The following is a 22880-nucleotide window of genomic DNA, read 5'->3' on the forward strand; positions in this document are numbered from 1 at the left end:
CTCTGTAGATGGTCCTACCGACTTCTCTACATTTCCTTGTCCAAAATCCTTTTGTTTCTGATATTGATTCCACTATTTTCATACGCCTTTCTGCACAATTCTGGCCTACAAATGGGTTATTTGAAACATTTGTTTCAATCATACTTATTGTCTTTCTCCATGGATTCTCATTTTGACTCATTTTTGGTTGTTCAACCTGTTTATTTCTTTTATAAGGGATAGTCAAACAATGTTCGCTATCTTTCTGTTTATCAAAAATAGGCATTACTGGACCTATCGTTACTGGGAGTGTTACAGCTTCCAGATTTTTGGCCAGTTCTCGTATTTTCTCTGTTAATTCTAGGGTTGTCTTTGCTAGTTCTGTTGAATTTTCATCGTTTATTTTACCTCCGGACTTCTTCTCTACCTCTCTAATGGAATTGTTTTTCCCAAATCTTGGAACTCTGGTTCCGATTTTATAATTCGTACTGTTTCTTTCATTGGGGCACTTGGGGTTAATATTTCTGGTTCTGGCCGATATGGGGTGGATTTTTATAGAACATGTCATCAAGAACATCATCCTCTGATTCATTCACTCCATACCCTCTCGATTCCACATTATGTCTCTTTTCTATGCACTTTCTTCTTTCATTCTCTCCTGCAGCTCTTACGGGAAACAAACCCTCAGTCATACTCGCATTACGCCATCTTCTCATTCAATCATCATGAGTCTCATGCCCGTATGACCTACCAAACATGTACCTATACCCTCTGCCACTTCTCTGTCTTTCTCGGTCATGCATCTCATCTTCCCACTCTGTCAATGCTTCAAATTGTGTCGGTCTAGGTCTTGGTTCTAAATTCATCATTTTCTCTCTTAAATTTCTCAAAACTGCCAAATTAAAGGAACCATGTTCTGGAAAAGCCAACACTCCGTCCTTTTCAGTATACTTGACCCCATTGTCTAACCAAATACAGGTATGATATCCATATTTTGCAACCATAAAGGATGCAGGGGTTTTCGGTGGAGGAAGTAACTGTCCTTCCCTAGTTACAATCGGTTTGTCCTTTTTAAACCACTTTTTAATTCTACCAAACCACCTTTTCTGGGGGATCGTAATACATTTTCCTGTCTTCCATGTATCGCTAGTCTCCTTACAATTGTACCGCTATTCTATCCAATCGTAGCGCAACTCACACTAACGCACCAATCCGGAGCGTCTACGTCACCTTTGCAATTCTCCAATCCCAGCGCGACTCACACTAACGCACCAATACGAAGCGTCTACGTCACCCTGTGCTTCTCCACTCCTAGCGCGGCGCACACTAACGCACCAATCTGGAGCGTTCTACGTTTCTGACTGACTGGCCAATCCCAGCGCGGTCGTTCTGACGTCACCAGCCGCTGCCGCAGCTCCTGCTCCTGTCTACCCCTCCTTTACAAAATCCACTTGGTAAGTTTTGTTTCAAATTTAAAATTCCGTTAGTAACAACACAAAAACACCACCATTGTCCGCTTCGCTAACCAAAGAATAGCAATAGACCTTTCTCACGAGAATTTCGCCTTTCCAGAGAGCAGCGCTTACCTCTGCCCTTACGTTACAGCGTGGAAAGTGAAATTCCCCCTTCGTCACAGACCAAATACCACAATAACACATTCACTCAAATACATTCATTGGTAGGGCCCATAACACCAACACTCATACTTTATTGATCTGCTTCCCTAGAGGGATAAGTTTCCAAACGCTGACATGAAAGGAATATCTTTTACCTAAACCCTAATGCGAATTGAATACTTTTATTAACTCCAACCTTGTGATATTCCCCTCATTGGGTGATGAATCAGTTAGTTGTATATATGATTTAGTGATTCAATTCGTTTATCTATACTCTTCTCTTATTCTAGTTTCTTCAAATAATCAACACAACACATTTATCAATTAATCAAACATCGTTTATCTAATTAAATTGCAAATTGTTAGAAATCATCATCCAAACCGCAGAACATCATATTTACCTAATCTGGCTAATAGTCATCCTCTAAGTCAGTCAAGTTGTGGAAAATGTTTAAATTCATCAAAGTCTGGCCGCAATTCAGTCTCTCAAAGATTCGGGATAACAGCTGTCCAGCAGTGTCACCGTCCTCTCCGTCAGCATAACGTCAGGAAATCGCAGCAAATCGAACGCCAAGAGCTAAGAGGGTTTTTTCCTCACTATTCTACCGTCTTTTTATAATGATTTTAATGTCAAAATGTATCAAGATTGAGTTTTAGACAGTCCTGATTGGTGGATTTGGAGTCACTCTGTAAAGTTCTCACATAGTCCGCAAGATTAAGTCATCGCACTTGCTGGTTCTGGTTTTAAAGACAGTCCATTGTTGTGGTCCTGGCGAAGCTCCCAGGGTGTACTTGGTGGGAACATCTTCTCCTGGGGTCAGGACGAGGCCATTTTTTCTGGCGGTGGCGCATGCACACTTCACCCAGAACCTCGTGAGACAGCAGCAGTCACGTTGTACGTCTCAGTCAGCCATCTTAATGAAGGCCCAAATGGTCAACTTAAGCAAAACAAACACAAAAACGTAATTAAAACATAGAAATGGCTAATAAAATGTTAACCCCTCACTAATTCCCCTATGTGTAAGTAATTATGTAGCAGAATAGCTACATTCAAAGCGTTTATACTCACCCAGTGATGCGCAACTTACAATTACATCACAAAAGCAACATACATCATGCAATATTCTAATTTTCTACCATTAGTATGCGTACATATATTAGTATACAATTAGTTTAGCCATGCAAAAATGCAAATCCCACGTGTAATTCTTTTGTTAATATAATTGGTAAGTCTCCACTTCAAATGAATGAATAATATTACTATTAGTTGAATATTCAAATTAATATAAACATGCAGAATGGGGGGGTATACAAAATTTTGTACTACCCGCTCCAGCACAACCACAAGCGCTACATATAAGAAGGGAACCACCTACCTTGACAGAATTACAGCAGCCCGTTGGTAAGGTGGGAGCTAATTTCTTGAGTTCAAGGGCCGAGTGACACATTCTCTGGGAGTTAAAATGGGCTGGGGTTCTGACCCTGGACGGCCACAGACGGGCTTGCCTTTAGCGCCCCAGTGGCACGTCCGTGCATCAGCCATAATGAAATAGGCCACCTCAAATGGGAAATGTCTATTCTCCGACCAATCCACACAAAGGGGGATGGGCAAAGAAACACCAACCGGAGCACAGCAACCTCACGCATGTCCGGAGAGCTTCCTCCCCTGCACGGCGATACTGGTAAAGAAATGGCAATCTAAACTAACAATGGAAACTAAAAGATGAGAAAAGGAAATCAAATACCAATTAAAACCAGAGGGGAGCCAGACATATCCCTGCACTTAAAAGTGCTACAAGGAAAAGAACCAAATGCTATAAAACACTTTTAAAAATACACTCCAGACAGAGCGGTACAGCCCACTCTGAACGGAGTGGAATAATACATGAGAAGAGAGTGATCGCCTACCGGAGTTCCAGTGGGAACACATCCTCTTGTTTGCCTCCTTTTAAAGGAAGTGAGATTTTGCAATCCTCCGCTTACTAAGTACAGTCAGCTATAGGATGTTAATTTGGTTTTACAAATGTTCATTACTTGGTCAGAAAATGGCTCTCTTTCTTTCAAAATGCTTTCTGCTAAGTTAACAATGTTGCTGTGTTTACTATCTATTAAATGTATTTCTGATGTGAAGGTTTTAGATATTTCTTCACATCATTTCACTCCCACAGGTGTTGTCTTTAACATAAGGAAAAGCGCAAAAACAAATTTAAGTTCAGTGTTTTATCCTTACCTCCCAAATCAACCGAAATTGTTTGAAAACATATGAACAAAAAAACAACCATCTAGGAACGTCCTCTGATACTCAACTCCTTAATAACCATAAGGAAACCTCACAAATCTGTTTCCTCCCTGACACCGGCACTTTGGGTAAGATAGATTATGTCTTTGGCTGGGAAAGATACTTCAGTTTTTGGTGCTTATTCCTCAAGAAGAGCCATGGCATTCAAAGCCTTTTGAGCGGGTTCACGTTTGGAGGACATTCTGAGATTGGCGGATTGGTCAAATAATAACACTTTTCATACCTTGTATTGCAAACCTGTTCATACTGCGTCTTCTATGGTGATAAATATGCTTCGAAGATGCATAATAGGAGCCTCTGTGACTTGCTAAAAAATGTAGATTGTCTTAGTATTCATAAAGGAAAGTCTTTGTTTTATTAAAAACACAGAGGCGAGTATTATCCCATCACAACATTTGTGTTAACTATGTTTTTTCAAGCCCTTATATTCCTTCAACATCTGCAACCTCATGAACTCAATTCGGAAGGTTTCAACGTTAACAAATCAGCTTCATCATCCTCAAAACCTCCCAAACTCTTCAATTGTACTACACTTTCACCTTGGTCTTCCTCAAAAACCAGAATTATGGACTTTTCTCAAGAAATGTTCACTTTTTTTTAGCAATTTCTATCGTGTTTCTTATTTTACCTATTTTTCATATGTCTTCATGACTTCTCGCTCATAAAAAAAGAGGACTGTTAGCAGTCAATAATGATATTATAGGGGTTCTAGGCACCTGATTGGTTGGGATGGGTACTACTGATCCAGCGCAGAGTACAAAATCCCTTCCTACTGCCACGGACTACAAAATCGCACATACACACACACTATCTATACATTCGCTGGAGGGGCCCATAACACAACACACACTTACCATTAGTCCGTGCGAGAGGCGATTTATCCTTCCAAGCGCTGGATAATGAGGGAGGAAGATACCACTTTACCCTAATGAGCAACACACCTATAAACCCTTCTAATACTCATTAGGCCCTAGACTTACACATTTGGTATTATCCTCCCAAAGACCGGGATGGATCTGTTAGTTGATGTATTAGTGAAATCCTAATTCCCTAATCAATCTTTACATTAACACATTTCAATGAATAAACAACCCGACTCATTTCTGAAGCTATTCAAATCCAAATTTATATTAATATTGCAGATTAAATCATTCATTTGATCAAGTTGCCATTCATATTTACCTATTCTGGCTAAAGTCGTCCTCTATGTCAAATCTGGTAGTCTCACAAATCTATGCCCATCAATTTAGCAGGTAAAGTTCATCAGGAATTTGGGCATTAATTCAGTCCGTCAGAGAATTGGGCTAACAGCTGTCCTGCAGTGTCACCGTCCTCTCCGTCAGCATATCATCAGGTAATCGAAGGAGCGACCAACGGATCTCTACGTCTCAGGCTAAGGCTCAGACCTTTACCTCTCTATTCTACCATAATTTATAGTAAAATCGATGATAAAAGTAACAAGTTTTGGGTATCCGAGTTCGCTGATTGGACAATCGGGGATCATCCTCTCCGTTCCCATAAGGTTTAGTCCATGATGTCAGCATACTTGCTGGTTCTGGTTCTTTGTAAAGTCTTTTGTTTGTAACGTTGGCACCGCTCCCAGTGGCCTTGATAAGTACATCTTGCCTGGGGTCAGGATGGGGCCATTGTTGCTCATCTTTAGCGCAGGTGCACTTCACCCAAGCCTTGTTCAGTGTTGGCAGTTGGGTTAGGCACCACAAGCAGCCATCTTTTGGCAGGCCAAAATGGACAACTTAAGCAAAGAAAACACAAAAACGTAATTAATACATAGAAATGACTAATTAAATGTTATTCCCTCGCTAATACCCATATGTGTGTGTATTTATCTAGCAAAAGCAACACTCATTGTGGGTTATACTTACAAAATAAAGCATGAATCACAATTACATCACTAAAGCAACATATAACATGCAACATTCTATTTATCTATCATTAATATTCGTACGAAAATTAATTCACGTCATTAATTAAGCCATGCAGATGCAAATCCCACGTGTATTTTGATCATTAATATGGTTGGTTAGTTATTTTCATATCACTCCAAACCAATAGTACGATTATAATTAACTAATTAATCTAATTAATAAAATGACATGCAAAATGGGGTGGGTATACAAAATTTTGCATTACCCGCTCCAGCACTACTATTCATTTATCATTGCCTTACTGTTTTACGCTCAATGGGATTTGTAGTTTTTCATCGTTCTTGACTGCTGCTTTGTTAATTAAAGCAGTATTAGAGAAGCATAATACTCGCCTACTTGTCTTTGATAAAATTAAGTCTTTCCTTCATAAATATTAGGAAAATCTACATTGGAGGCTAAACATTAAGTTTGTATCCTCAGATTGATTTGTGGGAGCAATGCTAGTGCATCAAATAAAATATAGTATAGTATGGATAATGGCTGGCCTCAATTGCATTTAGAAAAGTACAAGCCTTCCTATCAAAATACACATTTTGATATTTTAAGTTTGTTTGTGAAATCAATACAATATTTAATCATTTGTGTATTCGTTTGATGAATGCTTGCTTGTTTATGGTTTTGCGGTTAAAATAATTTAAATTGGTTAGGCCAGGAGTCCCTGGATTCACAGCTACCAAGGTTTGAGATGGCTTATGTGTGACATTTTCATAATGTCAGTGCAATTATGAGTGACATTCAACGACTATGAGTGACACTTTCTCGCTAGCAAAACCAAGCAATGAAGATGAGGAAATTATATAAATATCAGAAATGACACCCATTTGATAAACGAGAAACTCTAAGAAGATTTTGAAACTACTGCAAAGCACCAGAAATGGAAGGGCACTCTGGGACCAAACAGGATGTGAGAGGCCACAGCCAGGTCTGCCAAGTTTTGAGTGTGCATATGGATGACATTTCTACATTTGAGATGTGCCATATTGAGTGACATTTTATTGCTGGCAGTTAAATAGCCCCAATTGTTTTTGCATACATGTCACGTGTATCTTAAGCACAGTTAATACATGACAGGGCCTCACGCTCTGCATATTCCTCAACCTCCCTTATAGGGACTTCTTTGATGGTCTATATTCCAAGAACTTTGGAGAGCCCCCCACTGCCAGTAGCCCCCCAAGACTCAGAGCTTTTACAGTAGAGCCCTCATTACTCCCAGTACCATATTCCAGAGACCCCTGGTGCCCCCTGCATCTAATCAAGTTGTTGGAGTGCTCATTACAACACCAGTGCCCAGAAATTAGCATCCTGCTGCCGGGCCCTATGTGGGGTTCCTGGCTCTTTAAACAAAGGAGATGCTGGCTTTCTGTCCTCTGCTAACAATTCACCTCACCTCTCTTATCCCAAGTCTTCAGGTATAGTTAGGGGTGCCACCTGCTCGGTTTTCTAATGGCACCACTAGTATTTTACAGTCCTGGTCAGTACAAAAATAAACAAAATCATCTAAAACCTGTATATTTTGCCCTTATTTGTACATACTTCAAACAGTAAACAGAAAACACTTTTCAATGTGTTCTAGATCTGCGTTAACGTTCCCTGCCTAATAATTACAGTAAATAAAGACAGGAAAGTTATGTTACAAATTAATACATTCAATATTTTTATTGTCTCATTAATTATCATGTCCAGGCCTTTGCCCAGCCAGCCAGGTGTGCTAGCCCTAGCACACAGTCACCAAGTGAACCTTTGCTATTTGTGAAACTTGAAGACAGCCCTGGCTAATCTCTTACATTGCCTTCTTCGACGACTTGCATGCAAGGAAAGGGCATACAGGGCTGCTGGACAAACAAAGCTCTCTTTTTCAGCAAGGACACTTGCTTGCTGTCAATTCTGCTCATTTATGGGAGCATTCTGACACTTCATGGTGATGCTGTAAATGTGTTAGTTTCACCTGTGATTATTTGTTCAGTTTGACGGCCCCATCCATGTGCTGAAATGTTTGTGTTGGTGGTGCACCAACCAGGGAACTGGAGGACACAGGCAGAGAAAAATATCCTACTAGGACAAACTCTCCACAGAGCAGCACTGTGAGAGGTCAAAGTATGTGGGGGACAAGGCACCATTTATCTGTGCAGCTCAGGTGAAAAATCTAAGCTGCCGCCTTGGGTCAATCAGAGAATGCTGCTTACTGCTGCGTGATTGACAGGAGTGGTGCCTTGTCGGAAAACAACAGGTAGGGCACCCACAACCCACGTGAGAGCTGTTAGTGCTGCCAGAATAGTTTATGTGATCTTTGAAGTTCAATCCAGGCCGCGCTGCAAGAGACAAGAACTTTGAAGCGACTGTAAGGTGACCAATTAGCGCTACAGAAACTAGGGTAAATGAAATGAATAAGTGTGTTGTATGGGGGGATAACGCAATAGAGGTAAGTGAGGGGATGGGGAGAAGAGAGGCGTGAGCATTTTTGCTTCTGTACCAAGTGGAGAAGCAGTGTATACGCAGGTGGCTCTTTTTGTGTACCTAGCAGGTGTGTGCAGGCAGTTGTTACTGTGTGCCCCCTAATTATGTGCGGGCGCCTATACTGTTCGTACTAGTTTTTTGCAGGCGTCTGGAATGGTACATCTCCGGTGTGTGCACTGCAGGAAGCCTATGTGTCTGTTTCTCCCAGGCATATGGCGGTGCATTGTATTGCCGACAGCACTTTTGTTAATGCCTGTATTTTTTAGGTTTGGGCGGGTAACGTAATTTGTTCTTTCAAGCGTGAGGATTCTGGCACCATCGTAGATTGCAAGGTATGGGCATGTGTCTAGTACTGCCACTTGTTTGCAGGGAGCGAGCCGAGACGAGCGCGGCAATTCAGTAACGTGGGGACTCGGACTAGTCCCACCATCAGCGAATCCCGCGGCAACGAACGGAAAGCCCGGGCAATCATGAGGATGATTCTGGGCTGAGCTGCACCATGCGAGCTGCGCTACCATCATTGCCGCCAGCAATCAAAACTTAATTTCAGAACTACAGCTGCAACAGTAAGCACGCTTGAGCCGCGGGCAGCATGACCAACACTCCCATAATTGTGAGCGTCTGATAACGAAGTCCTGACCACACTGTCTCTGTAGTAGCTGTTGGCCGGGCACGGACTCTGGTGATGGTGTCAGTTGTAAACAGTAATGCCACAGCATGCAGTGTCAGGTGAATCTAACAATCAGTGATGCGGACCACCACACTTAAATGCGTTAGCCTAACGCCTGATGCGTGCTACTTGGCAGGGCTGCAGATTCCAATAATGACTCGGTAGGGTTCCCCGAATTCCAGTAATGATTCATTAGTCGTCCATTAGACAGGGGCGGCCAGCATGGTTCATGGGTGGTGGGGTGTAAAAAAAGAAAAAAACACTCACCTTCTCGCCGCATCTCTCCTCGTCGGCGGCAAAAAACACTCTCCTTATTGCCGCATCTCTCTTCCTCGTCTGCCGAAGCACCCAGGCTACCCTAAACCAATCACAACGCTGCAAGTCTGAGTGCCGTGGTTCAGCGCTCAGACGGGAACTGGAAGCCTGGGCATGTTCTCCACCCAGGCTGTAAGCAGCCTGGGGTGGAGAACATGCAAAGTGCGTATGACTGTTTGACCCACCCACGACGGACTTTCACTCTTCTCCTGCTTGCGAGGAGAGCAGTCCCGCCCCACCAAGCTTGTAGCAGGAAAAAATAAAATGATAACTTCCACTTATCATTTTATATTTCCTTTATTTACACTGCTTAGGAGTCGCCACTGCTATTAGAAGTCAAAAGAACAACTGGCCTAGATTCCAAATCATTCTGGGTCAGAGTTGTAATTTACTGTCAAAGTTACGGGTACTGATATTGAAAATAAAAATGCTTTCTTCATACCTTGTATAATGAGATTTGTGAAAAACACCTGTGGCAACTTGGATTGTCCTTTCCTTATGAGGCAATATTCTATTAGAAAACTAAAACAGGCACGTCTATTACAAAAGCTGCAGTGCAACTTATTTCAGCATTAGAATAGTTAATTTCCTAAATATCAAATGCGCCATTTATTAAATAATGCATTAACGGTATTTGTGCTAAGCATGCGGGAACATATACTACCTTGAGAAATTCACTACCGAAACAAGTGAAGCATTCCGAATAATTATGTTTTGGGCAAAAGCCCGTGGGCGGGGCGAGGGAGTCACAAACGTTGAAAGAGGACTTTTCTTGACAAATGCTCTGTTCAAAACTCTATTTATATTCTAACTGCGGTCGACATTTTAGTCCTTAAACGCAAAACGCAGAGGTGAAATGACTACCAAAAACTTTCGTTAAGACTTTATTGACTTCAGTTACTTTCCCTAATTACCCAATAAACATGACAGTGACAGTTTTAAATTATAAGACAAAAGCATTATTTCTAACCTAACTTAATGAACATTACTTGGTTGCTTATCTGGTTCTGATAATATTTGATGCAAACGAAAATGTACTTAGCATTGAGTAATTGTGGGTAAATAATGGAAACTCTTTCCATTCTAAGATGGCGGCAATGTACGTGAAGCTTACAGTGCCATTTACGTCCGTCCTCTCTTTTTCTTAAATCGAGGCGGGGTTGCGCGAGGAGGTCCCTGTGCTGGAGAAGTGACAAGAGTGTCTCGTTTGTTATTATTTTCATTGTTGCGACCCCTGGCAAGCCCCGCCCACCCGGTTGGGCGGTTGAAGCAGGTGATGGTGGAAAGCAGCTGGGCGCCAGTAATATGAAGAATGGACGAGGATGAGGTCAACATCAGGGAGCAGAACTTCCACAGTCAAGTGCGGGAATACATAGTGAGTACTTCACAGTAGCATTGGAGACAGTGTAGTAATAGTAGGGGCGTCTGTGGGCAGTATGCGAGAGTTCCGAAGCAATTTTGAGAATGACAGTAGCTAGTGAATATGCTGCAAACTAGCAGCAACCGCCTCGCTCATCAGCAATAGTCCAGTGGCATTTGTGGTCAACTATTGATTGGTAACGGCCCGGGTCAGCAATGGTCGTTGGTCATTGTTATGTTGGACTCTAACTTAACAGTCATTTATACCAGTACCATTTGCGAGTGTGGCTAACAGCTACATGGTGGTTGCAGCTTGGGGTTAGCAGGAGATTGGGGTCAGGACCAGTTAAAAAAAGCCAGTAGCAGGTTGCGGATTCAAATGCGTGAGGAGGAGGCAGGGGAGAGAATAGAGGACAACAAATAAAAATAAATCATCTTCTAGAAAGACGGGCTGGAACCAGTGTTGGGGTCGATGATGTCCGTGTCCGCTACAGGTTGTCAACACGATTTAAAATTTTGACAGTAGATCAGTTTATTAATCTCCAAAAATGTCTGTCAAATATTAGAAATTTCTCATTTTAATTGCACATATGGGTGTGGTTCTGCACTAGGTGGCTGTATTTGCGTTCTCTGTTTCAAAGAGTTAAGTTTCTGGCATACATCGCTATGATCTTGAGCATACTGCTTCGTCTGAGTTACTGCTTGGTTTAAAGCTCTTGAATTTTCTCGAATTATGCGTCCAGCTATTATTATTCACTTTCAGCCTTTGAACTGGTCAATTGACCTGGCTGGAGAGGTGGTCTAGCACTAGCCTAGCAGCGGACAGAGGGTTTCATGATTATAGTGCATGTCAGAAATGCCAAATGTAGCACGATGAAATAATGTATATTGCATTACATATCTAGGAATATCCCTTCAGAATAATATGAAATGGTCAAACCATATTGACATGACTGTTCTAAAGTTTCATCAGTTAGCAGGTGCAATTATTTCTAAACATAAATCCTCTTTGACTAAACCAATTAGTCCCGCCCTGGAATTTTATAACATGAAAGTTATCAGTGCTTCCTTGTATGGCTCGGAACTATGGGGTTTTGCCAACCTGAATCACTTAAGGTTGGCTGAAAACAAGTTCTTACGTTGCCTAACAGGTGTTCCCCAAAGTACTCCAATGATTCCGTTAAAATATGATCTAGGCAGGAAAAAAGTTGAGGACCTGGCACGATTACGTCCACTTTTGTATTGGCGGCGGATCATGGCAACGCCAGAATTAGCACACTACGCCACCGCCCTGAAAGATATTATTAGGGCTGACCGTTTTCATTCCATCTTATGGCTCAAAGGAATTAAGGATTTGCTTATAAAATTGGAGTTAGGGCACTTATGGAATGATCCAAACGGTTTAAGTCTCCCATCAAAGCCAATCCTCAAGAAATTGTACTGGGATATGACCTTGACATCTGCCTCTCGTGCTGGCCAAGACTCCAACTTGACTGGTCGATTTTTTGATATTAAACTTTTACCATCTTGTGAGGCATTTTGGGACATTATAGAGAGGCCCATGGATAGGAAACTGTATTTCCAGTTTAGAATTGGGTCTCTCCCTGTAAAAGCTTTTACCCATAAATGGTCACCTTCCCAGGACGACAAATGTCATTATTGTTTAGACTTGATTGAGGACATTGGTCACTTGTTGTTTGTGTGTCCGTTGTATATTGCCCCCCGCCTTAGGTGGTTAAAGCCAGTATGTTCAAATCTGGGAACACGTAGCTACAAGGAAGCCCTAAGAATTCTTGAATCTGATTGCACCCCCTGCTTGGCTATTGCTGTTGCAAAATTCCTGGGGTGGGCATGGATATTACGTCTTCGTGCCCTGAAATCCCTTGAAACTGGTCAATGAATGCTTGACACCAAGAAATGTCTAATTAATTTTTTACTCAATATTTGATCTTTTAAAAGAATTTTATCCATTGATGTTGTTCTTACTCGATGTTATTCGCCAGCATTATGATTTAATGTATTTTTATATATTGTATTTTAGCTTAGTATTTATGAAATGGTTAGGATGTATTTGCTTTTATGACATGCTGTCGAATAAAGCTTTTGGAACTTGTGTATATTGCATTAATAATGTTTTTTCTACATTATTGCATCCTGAAACTGTATGCATTCTCAAAAACATTCTCTACATCCCTAAAATCCATCCCGAAAAACTGACCTTTCAATGACAACTTCTAATTTTAGCCTCTGTTTTTTTCTTTCAAATTGGCCGCTTCCCTTTCCGTACTCAGCAGGCCTCCTCTCTCTAAACATAACCTACTTTGTCACATGCATGTTTGCATTAATTTCTATTATTGTACTAATGCAGACTGAACATAACTCATTTAAAAGATCTCAGCATCTCCTCCTTCCTCTTATAGTCATACCCCTGCAACCTAACAGTACCAAATCTCTTGTAACTCATCTTTTAATCCCATCAAACGCGCATGTGCTCCCATACACCTGCTAGCTCACTAATGATTACAATTGAACCCTATTATTTTTACCACCATAAAGAAACGGGGATAACTGCATGGAATTGTTTACTGCGCTGTAATACGTATCCCACTATCCAACAATAATCAATAACAGTGGATTGACCACTAACTTTGGGGTCCGGAGCACAATACTGCCCACCGTGAAGCACTTAAACTCCTCGTCGGGGGTAAAATGCGCTATACAAATACAATTACAATAGATTTCTACTCAGATTGTGAAGAGGCAATATAGATTCCTTTTAGGTGATTTTTGTATGCTGTAAGTAAGGGTTTAAAGTGGGAAGAAAAAAGTGGGGTCTATAAAAAGGAGTTGGCCTGTTTAATAAAGGACGTTGCTTAATTTGTAAATTAGATTTCTGTGATTTCCATTGCGTGTGCCACCCGACCAGTATTTTTATCCCTCTCTGACCAATCATTGCATCCAGATCTATAACACAATTGACGTACACCTAAAACCACCCAGGACTATTGGCTTTGCCTATGGTTCCTAGCTGTTTAAGATAATTGAGTGACAACAAAGACTTTGTTGTAATTCATATTTTAATTGTTTTAATTCTGAAATTATGAGACTGTGTATTAAATTTTACTGTGGCCTGTGGAAACGGTAGCGGCTTTCAGAGTTTCTTAATTATTCCTGTTGTGTTGTATCTTTATAAGATAAGTACACCCTTTTTCTCTCCACATCTCAACCTGCATATCTTACACCTCAACTCTTTCCTCTTCATCACCCTCTTTTTGCTCTCTTCTGAATGCACTTCCTCGATCTCCTTCACTTCACCATACCCAAACGCACAATGCACCCACTTAACTGTGCACCGCATTTTCCTTTACTTTAATCTAGTCAATATTTTGCCAACTGGGTACCTTTTTTAATGCACAGAATCCTGCACAGAATATCAATTGCAACTTTATTACTTGACCATAACTCTGCGTGCTCCACAGAGAGACCAAGGATTGGATAACCATGTATTCTGAACCCCTTTCTGATCCACTGACAGGCACTCTGAGAAACTTGCACTGCCTTCAGACACAACTCCAGGGAACACCATCATGTCTCATTATAAACTCCTGGAGACAACTTAATTTAAACGCAACATCCTGTAATTAACAAACACTCTACGGGAATGCAAGATTAAACATTTGAAATATAGACAGGAACTAAATCGCTGACATGGATTACCTAAAAGTTGTCTTACTTTCATTGTTCAGAGTCGATAGGCTTTTGCCAGTAAAGATAAGGAGACAAATGACCGGCACGCTAGGGACTCGTATTGATGTCTGTGTTTAATCACTACCATACCTGAGAGCCGAAGGGACCCAGCCCACGTAAAGCCCAGAGCAAAGCGAGTGCTTTTTTTTCCTTCAAGATCTGTGTCAGACGAACACAGTCCTTGGTGATTGTATCTCCACTGTTCGGTTGGTTGTTCTGTATTGAAAGCATTGAACCTAAACTTCCTTACATTCCCCTCCAAGCCTGCACACCGCTTATATTCTTGGTCATCATGAGAATGTTTGACTTTATAGACCATAGCATAGTGTGCTAATGGAACCCCAGGCGTCATCTGATGAAATTGGGGAGGACAGTTTATCAGTGTTAGGTTTGTCTACTGGACAGGACAACCTGTCTGATTGCCAACGACCTATTGTGAACTTACATTGAGCTTACAGCCGACCCATTGTTTACCATTGGTTAGTTTTATTGTCACTATTGTTTTCTTCTTATTCAATTGCTTTCTTTCCTTTTCTTGTGTTTCTTCCTCCCTTGTAGAATAGCTTCATTATAATGCTTTTGATTGACTGACTCGTATCCTTTCACTGCTCACATTTAGGAAACTATTGTTTTGATTTCCATTCAGGTCTCCATGAGAATGCATGTGTTTTCTAGCTCTCTCCCCCGTGGGTTGCATTTCCCTGCCTCAAATACCCCTTTCATGGGTTGTGTTGCTCCTTATGTCCCCAAGATTGTCTGAAAAAGCACATCAAACATAAGCCATGCCCTTTATAAAGATTGAAAAATTTGAATTCAATTTGCAGTTTTGAGATACCATGAAATATGTATTTTCTTTTCCTGTAGTGTTTTAATTTTTTTTGTTTACTTTTTGTAAACTATGCTTTCCAGATAAAGCAGGCCTTGAGAAATCTATTCTCCCACTCGCTAAGGTGAGTCAGATTTGATCAGGGCAAGCTATTTTTAGAGACTGCTAAACTCGCATATTTGCAGGTACTCTCATATGTGGTAATGAAGAAAAAGGTGAGACTGTAAAAATAAAATATTTGTCTAAAATCACACAATTTGAGATCAGTTTATGGGTCAAGTACATTACTGTTGGGTCGAGTAGATTATTAAAGTCACTAGACCTGGTGGTCTGATAACATTTTTATGATGATTTTTCAAGGCCTACCGTAGGCCTTGAGCAATCTGCTCACCCTCTAGCTATGGTGAGTTAGATCTTATCAAGGTGAGATATATTTGGGGCTTACTCGCCTGTTCTGTTGAGCTGACAAACAAATGTTCTGCTCGCTCAGAAAGTGGAGCAGCAATAAAGATTCCTTTAAATTTAGTTTTTATCTTGTCACTTTTGCTTTGTGTTCAGAGATAGAGGTCAGAAGTCGGTTTACGTCTTCTTACTTTTACTTTTCTTTGTCTGACGGCAGAGTTCCAGGATTTGAACTGTTTGACATGTGTACACAGAGTGTGGAATGAAAGGCTGTAGGATGTCAGTTTTTTTTCTAACACACAACATTTAAATGGATAATAAGAACTGTACAAATATTTGGGGGGGTGGGGGTAGAGAGGGAGTGGGGTGGGGGGTTTAGACTGGTTTTGTTGCGAGCTTATTGTCTTTGATATTGTTCCCACTGGCCTGGTTATCCTTCACAGGAATACTGAATGTAATGTGGACTTCATGTTGTTCTACGTTGGGAAAAACTAATAAAAATTGTTTAAAAAAAAAAAAAAAAAAAGAACTGTACAAACATTTCAAAATATATATTTAAATAGTTATGAAACCCCATTTTTTTTGTAGTTCTGTATGATAGAAAAAAATAAAGATTTTTTAGGATGAAAATAAATCAGAAATCTACTTGGTGATGTGCAAATGATAAAAATGTTTGCTGAAACCCAATTTTCACAGATTATTGTTTATATACTATATAGTTTTATCAGTAAAACTGCATGTTGGTAGGAAGGTTTTTGGTCATTTCAATGGGAAATTTTCTGTCTGTAAATGACAGTACACTATCTCAACATGCTTTAGTAATCTATTCAGCGGGAGCCGCCACTAGAGGGCTTCAGGGCTGTGCCCACCCAGATTGATTCCAAAGTTATGTGGATGGTAATTATTACGAGTAATTACCATCCACCTAGCATTTTTAATGAAGAAAGGCTTATTGAAAACCTTTACTGCCTTCATTGCCTGCCTGCCTCTCGTAGTCTGACACCGGAGTAAGGCAGCCAGGTAATATCCGTAGAGGCATATGTGGTAGTGCGCAGGTGCCAAATCACTTAATTGATCTAAGCAGTCCAGGGCTGACCTAGCACCAGTCCTGTCCTGCTATTTAGAGGTTTCAAGGGACAGCCCACTTGTGGCGTGCAGGACCATCACAATTTCAAGCAGCCCCTGGTCATGAGGCCTTTAGTTCCCGGGGCTGCTTCTAATCACTTTGCAGGCTGCGCCCTTTCCCAAGTCTTACAGGGTAGGGTGGGTGCAGAATGCATCACTGGTCCTACCCTACCTGGTGGTGATTTGGGAAAGGGTGGGGTACAATATGCAGCCTCAGTGTGATTGAGGGCATGTGACATCAGGTCACATGCATGCTGTAAACGGGCACACGGTGCATGCTTTACCATGCGCAGTACATCTGTTTGCAACATTATCTCTTCATTTAATTGGAGCAGCAACTCTTGTCCCTCTGCTGCCTGGTACCTCCTCGCGACCTCACCTGGCTGTCACAGCAGCAGCACATGGGTGGGCGTGAGTGCTGCTGCTGAACATCCAGACCAGTCACTCAAGGTTATGCAGGGGACAGAGGCCTCGCCGCATGCCTCCAAGCCTGAAGGCAGACAGTAAAAAACACAGCACAGGCTAGGCCTGTTGTTGTGTTCTTTGTTTGCTTTCAGCCAGTGTGCTGCAGATGGCCCTTCAAGGCCGCAAATCTGATTCTTACTTATAGGGAGTATAGGCGTGAAGAATTGAAATTACTGGCTGCACTGTAAAACCATCTTCCAGAGCAGGCAGGATTTCGATTCTCATCACTTTCAAATTTTACTTCCAATTCGAGACCAGTTTACGGGTCAAGTCGATTACAGTTAGGTTGAGTAGATTATTTAAGTTACTAGACCTGCAGGTCTAGTAACATGTTTATGATATTTCTAGGCCTGCTCTTTGCTGACCCTTGGATGCATGGTGACTACATTCAACAGCAATAGATTTCGAAGGAAGTCTATGCCGCCTGGTAATGCTGGGAGCTGCTCTTACTGTATTGCCAACACACCAAGATTGTCACCTTGGCAGAGTTATGATGCTGAGAGCTTCCTTTGAGGTCTGTCTTTCTCCTGGGAGCTGCCCTACAGCTATCCTATTAGTTTGTAGTGCTCTGTAGAGTGCCAAATTTCACATTTCATTCGACTCAGAGCACTAGAACCCCAGGTGGCTACTGAGCACTTGGGAAATTATGGTGAAACAGAGTGTTGCTTGACAGGTGTGATCCACTTCCTCATAAGGTCTTAATAGGGTTGTGGGGATAACCCCAATCCCATCGGCTAGTGGGTGTGGGCTGTCTCCCAGATCTCCAGTGTCCAAAATCTGAGAGCACTTTCTTATTTGAAATAAGCGGACTTAAGCAGTGCTAGACGTCTACTACCTTGGTTCTGCTATGTGCCTGCTTTGGGTGATAATGTTTTGGCTGTGCCTAGAATGGAATACTATACATCCACCTGCTTCATAGCCCACTTCGTAGCCCTTGAAGCCAGAAAAACCCACTAATTCTCACATCATGGGTAGATGTTTTGTGGTTGGAATTAGGGAAAGTGGCAAAAGAGGACACACTGTCTGTGAGTTCTTTGGGTGCACGTGCCAAAGCCTGAGTACAAGACCAATTGGCAGCTTTTGAGTTCTCTTGGAGACAATAAGGGCATAGCTGCATCACAATAGTACTTTTACAAGTTGAATTTATTATGAATGTTATTTGTACAACCCTTCTATACTCATCGTCTCCATTATGCTGCTCTTGCCATGTACTGGTACATGGAACAGCATTGTAATGCCAAGGGGAGAAGGGATTTAAGTCTGCTAATAAAGCTGTTGATTTCTGCTGGGCTCATAGAGTAAGAATGGGAGCTGTTCATAATACAGATTTATCACTCTGACAACTAAAGAGTCACTCCTGGTCAGTTATTAATTCATTCACTATATTAGAACTACAATCGCTTGTGTGGGCCTGTTCTGATTAATTATTGTTTGTTTAGATGTAGATGCTGCACAATCACACTTTAACTATTGCTGCTAAATGTAAGTCTTGTACATGTGCTCCATAACTACTGCTGCTAGTTGTAAGATTCTGCACAGGTACACTTTACTTATTGCACCTTAATTTTGGCACCTTTGTGTATGTATTTTAAACTTGGGGGTTGGGTGGTTGTTCCTTTTAGAACGTTTTTATCAGCCATTTGGCGTACTGGCTGTGGTGATTGGTGTGAAATAAGAATTCATTTTAAAATGTTCCTTGACCGGAAACCAGCATCCTTGGACTGGTTTTGTGGCATCACACCTCATCAGCCATGCTTGCTTGAATCCAGTGGCACAGTGAGCCCGGGACACATGTCTGAGCATACCCGGCACACTTGGGGCTATGAGGAACAAGGTCAAGACTGATTTGCATATGCCTGGGTCTGTACTGGGAATGTATAGTGAGCTAATGAACAATGATGGATTCAACCCAGATCTGTGACTAGGGTGAGTGTCTGAAAAGTTTCAGCGCTCCGTCCATCATCTCCTTGTGTTTGCTTTGTTTGCCCTAAGTTGACGGGGTATGCCCAGACGTGGGTGCCTTGCTTACTTTGCCACTGGATTCAAGCTAGCTTTGCTGATTAGGGGTGTTACCCCGAAACTGCTCCCAGGATGCTTTTTTCCGGTCTAGGTAAGATGTGGTTTGGCAGTTCGGGCTGAACTGTTCCCATGAGGGACATAGTCAAGACAGATTTGCATATGGCTGGGTCTGAAGTGGGGTGGCGAAGTGAGCTAAAGAACGATGATGGATTCATCCCAGATCTGTGACTGGGGGTGAGTGTCTGAAAAGTTTCAGCGCTTTGTCCATCATCTCCTTGTGTTTTCTATATTACATTCTACAGCACAGATGAACTTTCAGTATTCTGTTTTTTTTTTTGACACCATTTGTGTTTTATTGTCCAAGTTTTTATGTCTTGCCTACAAGACTGCACAAGGTGTCCGCTTCCCTATTCTGGGCTTGCCAAGAACTTTTAATAAGCTTAAAAAAACACCTGTTGCTTACCATTGGTTAGCTATATTTTCATGCTTAGCTCTAATTCAATGGCTTTTCTTGTTCGTTTTTTCTTTTTGTTTTCCCAATGCCAGATATCATCGGTAATAAGAGCATTTAAAAGCCAATAGGTCCCAAGTCGGCACCTTTAGGCTTTCCCAATGCTTGTGTATGTGTTGGTAATTAGTGGTGCATGATGAGATGAATTAACGTGTTATTCCGTACCACTGCATGTTCACCTGCCAAAGAAAGTGTTTCCACTTCCGTTATTGCAAATTCATCCTGGTGCAGCATGGCATGTTGAATTGTGTTGTGTAGATGCACATTTGCCAAATTAGAACCTGATATGCTACTCTGGGCACAAATGCTCTTTTCTGCCTGCATCTGGTTAGCCCTGCTCATGGGACAGGCACAGCAAATAATGTATTTTATTTTTAGGAGTAGTAATGTTGCTTAAATAAAAACAATTCTGCTGTTGACTCTTAAGTTTCTTTGCTCCTCTCGAAGTATGAGATTGATGCATCTAGATATGTTTTATTTCAGTATTGAACAAAATATATAATAATTTCCGTTTTTAAACAAAACCTATCCACATGAATACAGCCCAGCTGCCAAACATTATGACCCCCCCCCCCCCCCCCGAAAACCTAACCCCCCACTTCTTCCATTGTGGCAATTATCCTTTTTTCCAATATTGTTATGCATATTGAGCCATTCGAGAGTGCAGTAAGAACATCATTTTGCTACAGCTGACATTAATTTAATTTAGCAATTCACCCATGGCCTGTTTCAGTGATCCAATATTGCGTATGTGATCAGTAATGGCAATCGTTGCTTCACTGTAACTGGGCCATACTATGGCTTTCCTCCCTACGTCAGACTGGACTTACCACCTTCAAGGTAACTGCCTCAAATCATTTCTCTCTAGGTCTGCAGATCATCGAAAAATTTGTCATCCGTCCTGACCGTTCTCATTCAACAAAACTCCGACTCTGCTCGTTCTTAAGCATCTCATACTCAGGATGTCACCAAGGGAGTACGGGGGCGACAGTTAATGTATTGCTTGTCCACGTTTACCCAACAACAGGGCTCATGCAGAAAATTTATATTAGGTTTTATGATTTACTAGGGCAAGGAATGACCCCTTACAAACAATGTATTGCCGACTCCACCTGTATGGTCGTCGCCCATTTTATTGCTTGTTTTACCATCTGCCAATAGTCTGTAAGCTTCCTGCATGGCCAAGTTATTTGTAGAAATGTTATCTTCACCACATTTGGGACAGGCAGAGGATCTGAAGGTGTAGATTCTCTTCCATTGTGATGGAGTGTAGTAAGTGCGCAGCAAATATTGAAAGTGAATCAACTTATACCTGCCATTTCTAGAAATATTTTATTCCATGGAGCAGATTTTCTCTAATTCTTGTTCTTAGATGCGTTCTTACAAATCCTCATCCCCTCTCTATGGGAATGCAACACCAGTAACCATCAACCATCTATCCTATCCCAGAGTGCCCAAGGTGCAGTATATTTGAGGGACCAGGTGTGACTGGGGTTCTTCTCTACTATAACTTATGTTTTTGTTGGGCTAGGTGCAGCTTGGAAATCAGCCCATATCTTTCTCACTGTATTTCTTAGGATGGCATATTGTAAGAACTGATTGCTATCTAGGCCCAAACCTGTTCATGTCTATTTGAATGTTAGTCAGAGGGATATGTCAACCATCACCCACGGTTTGGCATTCAGTCTTTCCAACGAGCTACAGACATCACTTGTTCTATATTCGTATATGGTTTTAACCACCTGTCGTAAGCTGTCTGGCAAAGGGTGGACGTTTCAAAATGTTCATGGTTGCAGCTTCCCAGACCCTATGCCACCTGACTAACTATTTGTGCGGTTATGGCAGGCATTGCCTGGTCCATTATTAGAGATGCAGGTAAAGGTGTAGTGCAGTGGTCTCCAACCTTTTCAGCAATAAGAGCTACTTAAGTCCATTGAAAATCATCCTGGGCTACTAATATTATGCGTGTCTTAATACTAACCACATCAGACAAGATTACATCAGTGGTCACCATATGCAAGATTAGCAGCAGTGATCACATTGGTGCGGATTTGTCAGCAGAAATGTACAACAGGCGTTGTCAGTTTGGAATCAATCTTTGTGTGTAATGCATTACAATCATAGATGGAATTCCCCGACCACCTAGGTCTAAATATTGGTAATAAGTCTCCCCAATGCTATATTATTTCTCAATTATCAGCTTTTAAGTATTTTTGGGAAATCCATCAATTTTTCTTCAAGCATCTAACATTTTCATCTCAAATACACACTTCAATTTTGGCATACATATATTAATTTAACCAAGCAAAAGCTTCCATCTTAGTAGGCTGAGCTGCACACAGGAGAGCTACTTACAAGTAGCTAGAGAGCTACCAGTATGCCACGAACTACACATTTAGAGAAGCCTGGTGTAGTGTCTATAATTATCACGGTGAAGTCTCTTCTCCCAGTTATCCATCTAAGTGCACCATTGGTCTGCATGTTGCACCTTGACCGTGATATTATAGGCTTACAGTTCAGGAAGTCCAAGACCCTCTTTAGGGTCTCCAGATTCAACCTGATTCTTTTACTCTCCCAGACTATGAAGATCAGAAGACTATACTGAAGTTTGAAAGTGTCTCAAGGAATTGGAAACATTAAACCTTGTAATGTGTAGAGAAACAAAGGAAAGAGGACCATATTGGATAGGTCTACCCTTCCCATAGTATAAACTGGATGTGTGTTCCAAAATTGGACAGGCGCCATATTCTATGCCCTTTTTGTATGTGTATTGTTTACATGTGATGTGCATGACTTCGATACCCCGGGTATCGAAATTTGCTATACTTCTAGTTGAGGTCTGTCTCGTGGAGTTTTTTATGATCCACCCACGTTAGTTGTGCCAGGGAAAATAGCACAGTTCTATTTCTATTCCCTTGTAACCCAGATATTCCACTGAAGGTCACCAATTTCCTCATTAGGATGGGTATGAACGTGTGGTTGTGTTAGATAAGCTAGAGTGCCATGGCATGTAAGGAAGTCACATGTACTAACTCACCTACCCTAATTACCCATTCTAGAAGCACCATCCTCAGCCATATCGCCAGAGGCTCCATTGCCAAGGCAAACAAGAGCTGTAAAAGGGGACATCCCTGTCTCCTGCCTCTT

General features: G+C 41.5%; 1 protein-coding gene and 1 long non-coding RNA gene across 3 annotated transcripts in view; one reads left to right on the forward strand and one right to left on the reverse strand.

Moving 5' to 3' along the window:
- Positions 1-1916: 1916 nt before the first annotated feature.
- Positions 1917-9507, reverse strand: LOC146789662 (uncharacterized). Its single transcript, XR_014969849.1, has 3 exons — positions 9232-9507; positions 5077-5647; positions 1917-4201 (listed from the first exon to the last, which is right to left on the reverse strand). It is a non-coding gene; the product is annotated as an uncharacterized LOC146789662 (long non-coding RNA).
- A 902-nt stretch (positions 9508-10409) lies between these two features.
- Positions 10410-22880, forward strand: part of LMBR1 (limb development membrane protein 1) — a 753627-nt gene continuing 741156 nt past the window's right edge. For both annotated transcript variants that reach the window (XM_085631970.1, XM_085631971.1), the window contains exon 1: positions 10410-10654. In XM_085631970.1, coding sequence (XP_085488096.1) covers positions 10592-10654 — 63 coding nt within the window. In that variant the 5' untranslated portion in view covers positions 10410-10591. The remainder of the gene's footprint in view (positions 10655-22880) is intronic.

The sequence above is a fragment of the Triturus cristatus genome, chromosome 10 (genome assembly GCF_964204655.1).
Source record: "Triturus cristatus chromosome 10, aTriCri1.1, whole genome shotgun sequence".
NCBI lineage: Eukaryota > Metazoa > Chordata > Amphibia > Caudata > Salamandridae > Triturus > Triturus cristatus.